Genomic DNA, 15,452 nt, shown 5'->3' with positions numbered 1-15,452 from the left:
CATAACAATAATAACCACCAACGCTCGACTCTCGCGACAGCGTGGTGGCAAATTAAAGACACATTTGTTAAGCTAGAGCGCTTATTAAATATAAGCCATCAAGATATAACGTTAATCAAGCGAATAGCCTATGTGGATAGCACTGAAGCCACCTGTGTTGAAAACAATTGTTATTACCCAGAACACCTTAATTGAATCCACTTAAAGGTCGGTTTAAAAACATAAACTTCAATTTCCTGGCTTTTCGCGTTAGCCCCGCGTTTCTTTACAATTTAAGCAAGCGGTACTAAACAACAACACTTTAAACCTTTACGTGTATAGGACCAACATCTGTCAAAAACACAAAAACAAGGAAATCTACACCCTTTGCGACCCAGCCCCTACTATAACGTTAAGTGGAGGTAGTTAAAGGGTTGGCATCTAATTTTAATAAGAGTTTTACCTGAATTAGTAGCGACTAAAATAACATACGACTTTTAAAACGAAGCGGAATAGAAGGTTAAACAAACCAGTCGCAAAGCAATAAAAGTGTCTACACGACCGGATAAACGGCCACGCGTTTTTTATGTCAAATCAACAATAAAAATAAGCAAATCCATTGAGGTTTTGTTACTAAAGACATTGAGGTTTTGTTACTAAATATAGCAAACCTCAATAATAGCGACTGGTAAATGGGTCTTCATGTACTCTACGAGACACAATAACATATCTTAAATTAATAATTATGAAGTTTTCGATATTGGAAATAAAGAAAATGTCAATCAATGAGTTTACGGCTTAACAAACATAACGTAAAATCGACCAATCGACTTGACATCCTTACAAGCTCGCAGATTTACGTGTATACAACCTCAAGAACGAGCAGCACAAAACCAAGACGCGTTAATTTGTGACGTCATCAGGTCAATAAAAATAAACAAACAGAAAACCGCAAATCGGTTTTACAAATAGGACAATACTGAAATTCTCCCGGGGGCATTTTACGCTCGCAATCCTATTTCAAGGCAGATATGGACAATACTCAGGGGGGCAACGACTTAGAGTAAATGAAAGCGTGAATTTGATGTGTTGGGATACATGTGTGCGGCTTACGGGCGCGTGATAAGCCGTAAATCCCTGGGGAGCTGGCGTTAAACCGAGAAACATGATCAGAAACACTGAAAATAGAAGGTCCCTATGGGAGGTGTGAAGGTAATATACAACCTCGCCCTTTACAATCTTTTTGATACCAAAATAGATGCAATTTCTAAACCCGCATTTAATAATAAAACCACGAGAATTTAATAACTGTAAGGCCTGGGGTTGGTAAGGTGACGTCACGGCCCTTTTTTATGAACACGATGCTGGTAAAAATTAATAATCCGCTTACTTCGAGTGTGTAATTTCCGCGGTTAAGAAAACCAACAAGGGGCGTTAATAAAGTGACGAAGCACTCTATCTACGTTTACTTTATCTCGGACCCTTCTCGAGGACTTAATCAACTTTAAAGCAAACAAAATCATCGCGCAGCGCAGCAGGACCTAATGAACGCAGGCCATTCAGGCGCCAAGCTATCGAGCAAAAACAAACAGATTTTTACGGCTTAAAAGGCGATGACCAGGCTTGGGGAGAGTATATTTTCATGTCAATCTATTTGTTACACGAGACTACACGAGACCGGACATAAGTTTTTGGAAACGATGAGATAAACAAGCGCATATAACCTAATGTGTGTACACATGACATTTTCCCGAACTTGTTTAACATTTTACGTAAGCGAAAATCACTTTTTAAACGATAAATACATAAATTCATTCATAAATTTTGTCAAAACAACATTTAGGTCAAATAAAGCACTACCCACAGTTTTTTGGTTAGCATACCAAGCACCAAAAATCTCACAAAATCGTTCAATCAAAATCACCCTGTTTCAGTCCGTCAAAAAACGCATTCAAACTTCGACATGAGGTCGATTCGGTCGTTCAAAACAAAGCAAGAACTAAATAGCAAACTCGCATACCTCGTTTTATTAGAATTAAGCTTCCATAATAAAGATCCCAACCACTCGTGAATAAAAAAACGGTAGTAAAACATGGAGGCCTATATCGAGGCCCAAATAGTTATGAGACAGTTAACGAGTAATAAAACAGGCTAAAACGTCAGGCAACGCGTCGTAAAACGTAGCTATACATAATTAAAACCTGGCTACCAAATAATAAAACAACGTAGCCCTTTGTGTGGCGAACAATTCTCGAAAAGTTGACTGGGAATTAAAAATTTGCTAAAACGATTTTAAGGGTTTTTATATCATCATTCGCTTCGTTAAACCGCTTTTATCTCCACATTTTAGGGCCTTTTTCCGGGGATAAAAATCGTTAATTCATGTGATAATAACGGATTTCACATTGAAAATATGTTGATGACGTCACGGGGAACAAAATTTCGCCATCTGCCATGTTCAATCATTAAACCTAATATCTAGAAATTTCAATATTCTCACGTACGAAAAACATTGATGCTCTTATGTTTGAGACGTATAAAACGAGGCCCACTTTCCTTAAGGTAAAACCCATTGCTATTTTTAATCAGTACCTACAGTAAACCCTATAACCGAAATATTTAGGTCGATTGCATTGTATTGGTTGTTAAAAGGTGGCGGGCACGAACGATCTTCCATCGAGCTATGTTGTCCTAGCTAACCCCTGAGTGTTTGCACGGTTTTACACGGACGTGACAATTCAGTGGTTTTGGCAGGGCAGAAACGCGAAAATTTCGAACCTCTAAAGCGCAGTATTGATTCAACGTCTTGCCCCGGTTTAGGCTTTGCGATGCGATGATAGAATTTCTGTACGAAAATAAAAAAAGAACCTCGCGTTTGTAAAGCGGTCAGTGCTGTCCATCAACGTTTAATGAACCTCTAATAAGGATCGGGTAAGGTAGAGTGGGGTAATGTTATACGTGCAACTAAAAGATAAAAACCCAATTTCAAACGGAGTTATGTGTTGTACATGGTTTTATTGAAGGTGGGTTAGTATCATTTTTCCTTGATAAAAATATCATTTTCATTGTCAACTGTATTTAAAATAGCACGTACGTTTTCCAATTCAACTATAGGCTGCACAGCTGGGTTTTGAATGTTCATAAAACAACGCCTAGATTTGTATAGAAATCAGGACAATTAAGCCGCACGTAAATTGTCAAGATAATTTGACATTCATCTTGTATAACTTTAAAGCAACACGAAAATAAACGTAGAATACGTGGCGTACAAAGACATAAATCGAAGGCCAAAGTTTGAACCGTCTACACCTATTGTGCGCTTATTAAATTAACGCAATGTCAGTAAGGTATGCTGATTAATCAGTGCTCGATAGCCAACAGGTGCACATGGCTTATTAAGCAGCGGAATAATACCGCGTAATCATTACAATAAATTAGATTCGTACGAAAAATAAAACCGACTCTGAAATAACGGATGGCTTTGGCACGACTTTGTGGTAATGTTAATGGTCATAGAGTCAGTATTTTGCCTTCAGCGACAAGGAAAAAATGACTTCTAAGCAAGACGAATGGGTTATGCACGCTGCTCGCATTGAACCGATATAAACGAGATCACGAAATTAATATGAGGCGACGGAAAAATCAATTATTGCGAAAGCGTAAAAGTGAAGAAAAATTGTCGAGATTTCTACTGCAATAATTCTCACTGCGGCGTGGTGTAAAATCGTAACCGGAGAGTGATTTATCGCGGGTCTTATTGCCAATGGCGAAGTCACAGCAGGCCGGAGACACATAGTCGTCCGGGCCAGCTGAGCGCAATTTTAATGCCTTATTATAGCAAGGAGGCGTGAAAAAATAAACGGGTTCTTAATCTAGGTCCTTCATGAACGCAAAAATTTCGCTATTTCGCTATTTCGCAGCCACATGCTCGCCGCGGGAAAACAGTAACCAGGCACCCTGTTGTACAGTTATTTAAGTTGAACTGTTTAATATTAATAAAGCCAAGTTATTAAGGACCCTAGAGGCCGGGCAAAAGGCAAACTTCACAGCGGGCGAGAAAAATATGGCACCATCAAACAGTGGGTTGCCCTGTATATTAAAAAAAACGGTCTCGCCTAGGCTTGAATATTAAGGAAATAACGAATTGCCAAGGCAATTTGCGTCGGCTTATAGAAATGTTAGACAAATTAGTAAAACAGAAATGTACTAAGTCCCAATTATAGAATGCCCTGTGGGCTTTCTTAAACCAGAATCTAATTTGTTTTTCAAGAACGCAGCACAAACTTTAATCATTATGACATTATTAGGAAAACCAAAACATTTCATTTTAATTTATACCTTACAATTTAAATTAACAATTTTTTTTTAATAAACATTACACAGAGGCAAATTACAAGGTAAAAAAGCCTATATCATAACAAATATTATTGTTACTATTCAATGTACACATTAAACCACTAAATACAAATTAACCAAAAAGCAATAAAACTGTCAATCAAGTTAAGATCAGGCACTGAATTAATTATCTTGGTCATTAAAAACTGAGCTCATAGGTTTACACAATCTGCTGCCTGGGTGTTACTAAACCCCAAACCCCAGTGTGACAATGGGTAAAGGTCATGGGTGAGGGTTAGAATCACTGAACTGCGAAGGTTATCTGACAGATAGTGGGACCGATTGTGATTCCGCCGAGGCTTTTGCACGTGAGAAAAAAACACTTTGTAACACGGGGTCAAATTACGGTTTAGGCCGCGCAATAAAAAGAGCAAAACCACTTGCAACAAAATGTTGGCATTTTTTTGACTTTTTAAATTCGCAACTGCTGGAATTTAGGTAACAATATAACATAGTACTATTAAGATAGGTTGCAACCATGTGTAAAATAGGGCCATAAAAATTTAACTATGCAGCATAATTATATAATCACTTGGCTTAATAAATAAAACCAAAAACCGAATCACATTTTACTTTAACTTGAAACTCTTTCAACTTACAATTCTTTTAAATTGATTAAATTTGAGAAAATTTCTTCTTTAATTTCAGTGGCTACCAGTTTGTTGTTTTGGAATGTTCTAAATAAATATTTGTTAACAATTTTTATTTACTGTTGTTTGTAAAGCTGGATAAATAAAATTAACATTAAAGTTTAATACATTAACACACAATTAATTAGGCAAGTAATAAGGCAATCCAATACAACTACTTCCTTGTTAAAGCAATAGGGAGCAGTATTTAGTATTGCGTAAATGGGTAGGCCCATAATGATTATATGACTTTATTAGCCATAATAATGGACTATACAATATTATGGGGTAATTGTGAGTAAACTGACAGGGTATCTTTGGTACAGCAATATTTTTCTACTTACAATTTTGACACCCATGTAGGAATAGGGGTTGGAATTTCCTTTAAACTTCTTTTACTACAATCTATCAAGCGTTCGGAATAAGAACAGGTACACTCGGCAGGACATAATATTTCCGAACTTTGAGCGCAAGTCCAAAAAAGCGAAAAAATAAAAATTAAACACCAAGTTGCAAGTTTTAATGAACATAACTTTCTTCTGTCAAGAGGCTTATTGCCAAATATCAAAGTCCTTTTGATTGTATTTAATGTGTATTGTTTCATGTTGTTCAACATGCTTGTTGCATCCTGATCTTCCATGGTTAAAAAATCATTTCTTTTTGAAATGAACAATTGTCTTGAGATGTAATCCAATGAAGGGGTAATCCAAAAAAATTCAAATATTATTTTAATAAAAATGACTTATTTTACATTATTATTCTGGTTATATATTAATTTTTTTTCCTAGGCCTGTAATATTAATATGCGGAGTGCAGAACAAATTTAAACAATCTGTATAACTTGTCCCTAGAGACCAAACAAACTCAACACTATTATCGGACTAGCTTATTTACTTTCATTCCATATTGGTTGTGGGTATTTGTAAGACCTTAAAATATAACTTCAAATTTTAATTAATACATATACACTGACATTTCAAGTGGCAATCTATTTTAAACAAACTAAATAGACAGACAGTTCATAATTAAGTCAATATTTAATAAATAAAAGCACTGAAAGTTGGGTATCTATATCATTGTCCAAATTAATCTTGTTTTAAATTTCAAGATCTCACATCTTTATATTTAACCTCAAACATTTGCAAAAAAAAGAAAAAGGCAAATCTAATAACATTTGTGTGTTAAATTAATTAAATACAAAAATGAAGAACAGCTGTGTCATTTAGTCAGTGTCAAAGATGTGGGATATAAATTAAGCAACCTCCCACAGAGAACTCCTTATTAAACTCAAACATTATATAAAGAACCCAGGTGCTTGGTGGTTTAACAGTTACACAGAAGCTGACTGTTTCAATAAACTTGTACAAAAAAAAACAAAGAGCAAAGAGAACTTTAATTATATTTGTTTAACTGTCTGACTGAATAAAGTTAAACAACACACAGACAATACAGCAATACTCAAATTCTAAAATTTACCTAACTAAAAAAATCTTAAAAGCAGTATAGGTACAAAAATTGTTAAAGAAATAACTGTTAATAAATTGTACTGCACATACAGACATAAAACCCTTGAAGTCAATAATATAAAAATACATTTTGAAGACTATGTACTTACTGACTTACAAAAAAAACACAATTCTTTTAAGTTAACATAGGTTAGTTTGATTTTCGAATTTCAGGTCTTATTTTTCGAGCTATAAAAAAAAACACAACAACAAAAAGCATGTTTGATTGACCTCCATTTTGTTATTTTAAGTTTCGGCAAAAAACAACCCGAAGTATACTAGTTTGTGGTTTTAACATACGACCGTAGGTAAAAAATACGATAAAAATCTGAATTAACTTGATCTTTTCACTAACTTTTAATTATTTATTTAAATTCCAACTTAAAAGTTCATTTTTGTTACCTGCATAACCTGACTGCCTGAAGCCCACTAGGCTAAAATAGAGAAACGAACTCCGCTCTCTTATTTTGCAAACGAGGTAAAAATTAGTTTTGATCACGTGATTAGCACCGAGTAGTTTGTTTTGTTATGAAACTCTTGCGCACTCTTGGGACAATTTAAATGTGATAAAGTCATTTTAAAAATAAGTAAAAATTTGAAACTATCTGAATGTTAAGGGCCTATTTAAAAAGTGATGTAACGTCTTACATGATATATAACGTAGTCAGAAAATATTTAATTACTAGTTATGGCATCAAGATGAGGATTCAAAAATTATTAATTCCACTATGTTTTTCCCATAACCATGCATTTGAGGATAGAAAATACACAAAGGCTTGGGTGACATAAACAAAAAAAAATTGCCTTTAAAATACAGTACAGTAACAATTTGTTTAATTTTAACATAAAAACCAAGTGATCAAGCATATACAACTTGAGCTAAAATGCATGACATCATTTTTATTAACACACAAAATAAGTGCGAAATTACATCAAGGCAAGTTCAAAATAACAAATAAATTATCACAAATAGTAAAAAGGTATATGCAAAAAATATTTAAATAAGTTTACATACCCAACAATATAGAAAAAAACACCTTGACTTTACTATTTGATAAAAAGGTTAATACTTTTACCAGAATACAACCAGACTTAATGTAAAAAACATTAATAAACATTGCTGTACCTTACATATAAACCACAGTGTACAAATTAACTTTGTACATAATTTTACATTTCAAGTGTAACATAATTGGTGTAGCAAGAAGTTATTACATAAAAATTTATAATTTGATTACAAATAAGACTGAAAAAAATGTTTTAACGATGATTTATATGCTACAACTTGATAAGGTCAACTAAGTTGCCGCTAGGCTGCGTCATTTCTTCAGGAAAAAACTTAACCAATGTGTCAAATAACTGAAAAAAAATAAATACTTTAAATATATAATAAACCATGGTTAAAATATTAGAAATTGCAGTTGCCAAAAAGTATACGCAAAAATTTAACTGATAACAAAGGGTAGTAATTAGAACAATTGGCTTCACTACAAAAGGTCTTAAGTTTGAACCCTACAGCACACATGTCATAATTCCCTTTAGATGGACGCTATAAAATATGTTAGTTACTGCAGAGCCAATCAGCAGATTAACTAGCGATTCAAAAAGTAGAAAAATGCATATTATTTAACTTACTGCTGTGCGACCAACGTAACCAGAATCAGCATTTAAGTAAAGCAAATGTGAGGAAGTTGGTGGTTTTGCCGTAAGGTCCATTATCCTCTCACTTTCATTATCGGAATCAAATATATCAAAATCTCCAAAAAGTGTGGAAGTGAGCTCACGAAATTCGGCTGCTTCAACAGGGTTTTGATGATCAACTGTTTCTGAGACACTGTTTTGAAGATAATGCAATGTACTGGCAGGATCATTTAAAGCTTTTTCTCTAAAATTTTGCCTTCGTATAAGGTATCTAAAATATAAAATTCAATGTTAAATTTATATTTTAAATCACATCATCATATTTTAAGTATATGTTATTATGATCAGGTAGATAAGGTCATTAGTTTAATCCATGCTGGTTTTATGTTATAGGGCACTTGAGTAAGGCATTCAAATTTTTAGGCCATAAGGACATCCTTCTTACATCGAAAATAAATTATACAAAAAATTTTTAGAATTAAAATAATTTTTTTTTCTAAACTTAAATTAAATTAAAAGTTACATTTCAAGCACAAAAAAAAATGTGACAAATTGTTTGAAATGCAATTTAACTACCTGCACTTTCTTAAAATATCCATTTTTGTTGGCCTGGTCAAAGTCAAACACCAAAAATCATCCAACCTTAACTTTGGACAAGCAATTTTACCGGGATTTCCCCCAAACATGTAATGAATCTAAAAAAAATAAAAGAATAAAACAAAAAGGGTAAAATGTGAAAGGGTAAAAAGGGTAATGTGTATAACTTTATCAATAAGCAACATATAAATGGAATAAATAAAAATAGAAGTGCAATATGGAATTAGTAATAACAGGAAATAACAATCAAATACAACCGATGACAAATCCATCATCATTACTTTGAATTGATTTATATGACAACAAACAATAGTAAACTGTCATGATTGGTAGTAAAAAAGACTTTAAAATCAAACTACCTGGTTCTTTGAAAGATTCTTTAAAATACTATACATAATTTTTGTACTTTTAATTAAAAAAAATATATAAACTACAAAATTAAATTTATATATGTTTTTGTTGATCAAATTTGATATAAATATGTTAGTTATGCTATTCTTTAGTGGTACCATGCAGTGATTTTACTAAATCTAATTACATAAAACATAATTTCATTTGTTATCCTGTTGTCAACTGGCTGTTGTGAACTTATTAATGGTTTCCTAGTTTTGATTATATAAAAACACAAATTAAGCAAAAACTTTTTTTTTAAATATTTTTTTTTTTTAATCTAACCTGTCTGACAGGATCATACACAAGTTGGTGAGCATATCTCGGACACGGCTCATGTTTGTAAACCCCCTCCAACTCTTGAGAGCTCAGTGATCTCATTCCCTTGAATCGGAGTCGACTTTCCAAAGAGTCACCACAGCCACCCGATGTCACCGGAGATGCGGAAATTTCGTTTTTGTAAACACAAGTCCAGCGATTTTCGCGAATAACGTAAACCCAAAAAGAGTTGTGCATGTTTTCTTCACGTTTTTCCCGGTCCTTACTTAATCCCTGGTAATCAAAAATTTAAAAATAGTAGCAGTTCAAAAAAAAACATATTAATAATAAAAAAAAAAATTTTTCCACCTACCGACAACATGTGAATTTCTCCAGTTTCTGAGTTGATCGTTGCTCTCTGAGTGAATCCTGATGGTGGAAGACCTACTTCCTTTCTTCTCGTCCCATCCATAAGAACAGTGACCTCATCTTGATCAATGTCATAATAAAAGAAGTCGTTCACATATTCTTTGGATCTCTGACCACCAAATATATACAAGCGATGTTGTTTCTAGATAATAATAAAATTTTATAAAAAATTTACTTTATTCTCTCTATTTTAAAATTTTTATTCAAAAAAAATATAAATTCTTAGAACTGTTTTAATCTTTAATCTATAATACAAATTAAGCATTTTTGTTAAACTTTCGAATGCCGTAAAGCACACTAAGCTACATAAATAAATAAACACAGATAATAACATAGTCAAAATATTAAACAATCTATTTTAACACAAAATCATAAAGTATATCTTACTGTGTCCAATAACATAGAGTGACCGATGCGAGATCTTATGTCCTGAGGTCCGGCATTTCCCGAGTCCTCCCTTAATAAAGTCCACTCATCTGTGTCCACATGGTAGGAGTAGAGTCCACTGAACTCTGGAACAGGTCTCTCCTCCACACTCGGAATAATCGGAAGAAGATTACGATTGAGAGGGTTACAAGATAACACTCTTCCTCCGAACACGAAGATTTTTTCAGAGGTTTCATCATAACACATCTTTAAAAAAAATGTTGGTCAAATCACACATAACCCGATCTTATTAGGTGCCATTTTATTTTTTTTTTAATTTCTGTTTTTTGATTCCAACCTGATGATCAAAGATGAGTCGAGGACCTCCGACAAGTGCAACATCTTTCGAGATCAACATCCAGGTATCATCCTTAATGTCATAAACGTGAAAGTCATTACCAACTGAAGCATGAGTTCGTTTTGCTGAATCAAGATATCTAAAAAGTAAAAAAAGGTATTGTCACTATATTACATGGGATCATGGATTCAATCCCCACTGATCTCATGCTGTTGCGCCCTTGAGTAAGGCGGTATAAACTCCTGCTGAGCCAGCACTTAATCAGCAGTATAATTATCAGGCAATTATAATCTATAATATCCTAAACTGCCACAGGCAACTCGAGACTGGGTCAGAGTAACTTATGTTACTCTATGTTTATGTCGCGCATTCGACTTTTCCACATCAAGAATAAAGATATATACAAAAAAAAATTTAGGTATTTTATAAAATGGTATGTACACATACTACCGAAAACCATTTGACTAAATGGCCATTTCCATGAAAACCAACATTTTAAAATGACATTTTTATAAAATTTAGGTTAACATTTTCTTAAAAATTAAAGGACAGTTGAAAAGAATTAGGGTGAAAAGGAAGCAAAACAAAAAAATTGTCAGTAAAATGACTGCTTTGAGCAGTCATTTGGTTGTTGATCAAATGCCCATTTATTCAAATGATGTTTGATGATAAAATAGTTTTTTCAACAACATATATATTTTTAATCAAACTAATAAAAATCCAATCCATAACTCATTCTGAATTTATTCAATTCTGTATAATTTAAAAAGGGTGTTCAAAAAAAATCTTACACCTAAGTAAAAGTTACCTTCCAAGAGTGTAAATCTTTCCGTTTTTACAATCCACACACATTTTATGACAAGACCTTGCACTGGGTCCCCCATCCAACCCAGTATCTAGTGACAAACACGTCCACTTTAAATCATCCACTGAATATCTCCAGAAGTTGGCAAGATCGACTGTACCACTCCAACCACCAAGCAAATATATGGTGTCTATAAAATTTCAAATAAACGAACTATGATTGCATAAAAAAGTTTTTATTTACAAATTGATATTGAGTTAAATAGTAAGTATTTATATGTTTTTGTTTTCAAGTAATGTAAAAAAAAAATTAAAAATATGAAGTTGGCAAGTTAGTTGAATAGCAATGTTAATCACTATATTAAAAGTTAAATACAATATGTATTGGTAAAAACGGTAAAAACGACTGATAATAAATTAATATACATAAGTTTCAAAAAAAAATTATATATATAATATAATGTCATACTAAAGCAAACCACAAAAAACATTTCCAAAAAAAAAATTTGTTTTTGAAAAAAACAACAGATAATAAAAAAAATTTTCTATTTAAAACTTTAACTTACTGTTAATATAATCCATACACATCTGATGTCCGCCTCTCATACCAGGCAAATCACTTTCATTATTTTTTGTCAGGATTGATCTCCAGTGTGGTTTGTAATCTTGCTGACTGATAAATTGACTAAAGAAGTCATCTAAAAACAAAGAGTGTAGGCTTAAAAAGTGTAGGCTCTATTAGTAAAATTGAATGTTAATGTTATTATACACAGAAATATCAACAACTTGAAAATGTTTTAAAATACAATGTCGCAAAAATGGTTTTTAATTTCTAAATTTATTGTGAAAAAAATTCAAACAATCACTATTCATAAAAAATAAACTATTTATAACAATGGATCACGGTTTTCAAAATTTTAATATGTATGAAACTTGATATGTGTTTTTATATAAAAAATAATAAATTTTTTTTAATTTTTTTTTAACATTTTGAGTTAAAAATAAACAGGTACTAAAACAGAATGTTCTAATTTAAAAACTAAAAGCATTTTACCATTAATCGCATTTTCAATAATTTTTTCACTTTCAACAAAGTTTCCTTCGTGCACGAGTACAGAGTGAAGATCTGCAAGTAGGGGGTCCTCTAGAGTGATCTTCGTCTTTTTCTGAAGAGTCTCGAACGCTTGCATGTAGTTGTGTTGACGGAAATGTTTGAGGCAAAGTCGAATTGCTTCACGCTCCCGATACTTTAAAATTAAAATAAAATAAGTTAAAATATTTTAACAAATTAACTACTACCCAAACCACCCTAATTTAAATTTAGACATTTAATGGATTAAACTGAATTAAGCCCTAATGCTTAGCTTATACCTACTATAACTGGGTACTAAATTACTTATATTTGCTACTCAGTGTATTTATATCGGCTTAAAATAACTTAACATTGTCTTCTACCTTGTAGTACCATTGTAAGCACTTTTGAACAGTCTCAGTAGATGTTATACCATGTAGTTGAACACTCCATATACTAAAGTTAAAACTGGCTCCCCATGACAGTAAAGGAACTAAATGGTAAATATAAAAATAATTTAAAAAAGTTAAACATAAAATATGTGGGCCTATAAAAAGTATTTAAAATTTGCATAGGGTCAAACAAAAAAAGTTTTTCAACTTGCATAAAAAGCATTTTTTTGAATATTTAAATATTGATTTACAAAACTTCATAAAATTCAGAACAAAAATTTTTCTACTATAAATTTGATTACGCATTTATCTCACAATGTATGTAACTTACCACTCTTAACAAGGTAAAATTTTTAATTTATACAATTATTTCATCAAAAAACAAACCTATTTTAATGAAACGACATGGAAAAGACTGCCCATCAATCTTGTACTTGAGACTAAAAGTTTCTTTATTGTTGTCATTCTTTAAACCTCCTTGTAATAATTCTATTAAATTATTTTCTTCCAAACCTCCCAGTATCTTTAAAAAAATTAAAATTAAATTAAATTGAAAAAAAATTAAGTTTAAATCAATAATTTTTTAATACAAAGATTAAACTACTGTTAATAAAAGTTTTTACTGCAAAAATAAAATTTGAGTGCTAAAATTTTTACTTTCTTACCTTAAACTTTTTTAAATTGCAAACATGAGTCTTGATATATTTTCCAAATGTTATTGAAGACACAATGGCAGGTTCAAGCAATTTCAAAATTAAAAATTGAGGTGGATAATTGTTTTCAGATGACCATCGTGATGATTGTTGATTAGGTTTGTCAACCAAAATGTTTCTATTGAACAAACAAAGCAATTTAACACATGTAATTAGAATTTGTTACATTGCCAAAAGATTGACATATTTCTTGGAGTTATGTCTTTTTTTTGTATTTGTTTATCTTTGATGTGGTGACCCCAGCTCAACCAAAGAGTAACATTTGTTAACCCTAACTTAGTCTTGGGGACCAAAAGATTCCGCCGCGAGAGATTCGGCCAGAAGATCTGGCCTGCAAAAAATTGCGAAAAGTCGACAAAGAAATTGCCACGTGTAATGCCAGCATAAGATCATATTTTACAGATTTTTAAAATAAAATTTTTGCAAAAAATAAAGTATATATTTATAAAAGTTTTAATTGGTTGTTACGATAAAGACATATATATGTTAGTTTTTGAAATATTTATTTTTTTTAAAGATTTATGTTTCAAAAAACTAAAAACGGTTTAAAGACAGGCGTTTTTGGCCTGCAACGTATGTCTTTATTGTTACAATCAATCAAAACTTTTATATATACTGTACTTTTTGCAAAATTTCATTGTAAATATTAGTAAAATTCGGTCTGACAATATATATACGAGAGTTTCGTCTCCGACTCCCTGCAATGTTTTTTCCGGCCGTATCTTCTCACGGCCAAACCTTCTGGCAACATTAGTCTCGACTTGAATATGGCAAATAATAATTAATAAAATTTTGGCTGCAAATTTTGGCAAAAAAGTCACAGCAGAGCTTTATAAGCGTCGTCTGTCGATTTTAATGGCTAGTACTAAAACAAATGCAAAAAAGGTCGGGATTCACAAGAGAAGATTAGGGTAAGGTAATAAAACTTCTGCCTATTAAGCATTTATAAACTTGGCAGATGACACTAAAAGAGTTCTGTTACAACCACTTAAACAAGGACTTCTACAAAATAAAGTAAGTGAGATAACCCAGTAAAAGTAAGTAAGGATAGAACCCAGTATGTAGTGAATATAACCCAGTCTGGAGAGTACGGCACTGTGCACGCACAAGATTTTTTTATTAAAAAAAATGCACGCCTGGAATTATTGTTTTGCACGTCTGGTTTTTTTAAAAAAATGTGCACGCGCAGTACTGACGCCTAAAACACGCTAACATAAATCACGTGTGCACGCCTAGACCGGAAATTTTGGTACGCGTGTACGCGTGGTCACGCATTTTTTTATGCTTGCACGCACGAGATCTCGTCGAAAACTGCCCTACTTTCCAGACTGGAATATACCAAGTGGGCTTACTGTTATTGCCTATCACTATCATAGCTGCTTGCTTTGCAGACATTTTATAATGAAGCTAGTAATATTTAAAAAAAATACTTTATAAATCCAATTTATATTTTAAAAACAACTAATAACTAACAGGGCCGAATAATTAAGTACAATACATTATAGACTTCGACCTTTTGACTTTCACACTATATTGCAGTCTATAGGTTTATGTTAAAACAAAGCTAGTAAAATAAAAATTGAAAAAATATATAAAAGTAAACCATTACTTACTCGGGCACGTAGTTTGCCGAAAAACTTGACCATTTTGTAACTTTGTACGAAATTAATTCGTTTTCTTCCGCCATTTTTTTGACTTAATATTTGTTTTTCCGTAATCAATGAATTAGGAAATTACTCAACCATGAAAGAATCAATTTAAAGTTATGACTGTTTTGCGATACATATGTTCCGCAAAATTTTATAAAGATTTTTAAAATATTCTTTTACAAAAATGTTTAATAAAAAATTATTTTTTTTTAACTATTTAAAAAAAATTGTTGATTAGGAATTATATAACTAATACAAAATAATTTATAGAATAA

The 15,452-nt window shown here is 32.1% G+C and overlaps 2 protein-coding genes across 2 annotated transcripts in view; both read right to left on the bottom strand.

Annotated features, from left to right (window-relative positions):
- The window catches only part of LOC145749624 (leucine-rich repeats and immunoglobulin-like domains protein 3), a 29,290-nt gene extending 23,503 nt beyond the window's left edge, over positions 1-5,787 (bottom strand). Inside the window, exons 1-2 of the mRNA XM_082565446.1 lie at positions 5,348-5,787; positions 4,974-5,051 (exon numbers count right to left, since the gene is read on the bottom strand). Of these exons, the coding sequence (XP_082421572.1) occupies positions 4,974-5,051; positions 5,348-5,643 (374 nt within the window). The 5' untranslated portion in view covers positions 5,644-5,787. The remainder of the gene's footprint in view (positions 1-4,973; positions 5,052-5,347) is intronic.
- A 1,607-nt stretch (positions 5,788-7,394) lies between these two features.
- On the bottom strand, positions 7,395-15,241 carry LOC145751653 (muskelin-like). The gene is made up of 14 exons (XM_082567849.1): positions 15,142-15,241; positions 13,481-13,646; positions 13,203-13,338; positions 12,807-12,916; positions 12,406-12,598; positions 11,918-12,049; positions 11,356-11,542; positions 10,548-10,686; positions 10,211-10,456; positions 9,768-9,965; positions 9,422-9,688; positions 8,726-8,844; positions 8,144-8,420; positions 7,395-7,867 (listed from the first exon to the last, which is right to left on the bottom strand). Exons 1-14 carry the CDS (start codon positions 15,213-15,215, stop codon positions 7,787-7,789), a joined length of 2,325 nt encoding a protein of 774 aa, XP_082423975.1. The 5' UTR covers positions 15,216-15,241; the 3' UTR covers positions 7,395-7,786.
- Positions 15,242-15,452: the final 211 nt, after the last annotated feature.

Source organism: Corella eumyota, chromosome 4, assembly GCF_963082875.1.
Source record: "Corella eumyota chromosome 4, kaCorEumy4.1, whole genome shotgun sequence".
NCBI lineage: Eukaryota > Metazoa > Chordata > Ascidiacea > Phlebobranchia > Corellidae > Corella > Corella eumyota.
The sequence above is the reverse complement of the archived record's forward strand: the minus strand, read 5'-3'. Positions and strand labels throughout refer to the sequence as shown.

Bases quoted from the DNA above. Each gene is read 5' to 3' on its own strand.
- LOC145751653 (XM_082567849.1), bottom strand. From the start codon at position 15,215: ATGGCGGAAGAAAACGAATTAATTTCGTACAAAGTTACAAAATGGTCA. The intron at 13,647-15,141 runs GTAAGTAATGGT...TTTGTTCAATAG, and splicing joins TCGGCAAACTACGTGCCCGA to AAACATTTTGGTTGACAAAC. The intron at 12,599-12,806 runs GTAGAAGACAAT...TTAATTTTAAAG, and splicing joins GCTTACAATGGTACTACAAG to TATCGGGAGCGTGAAGCAAT.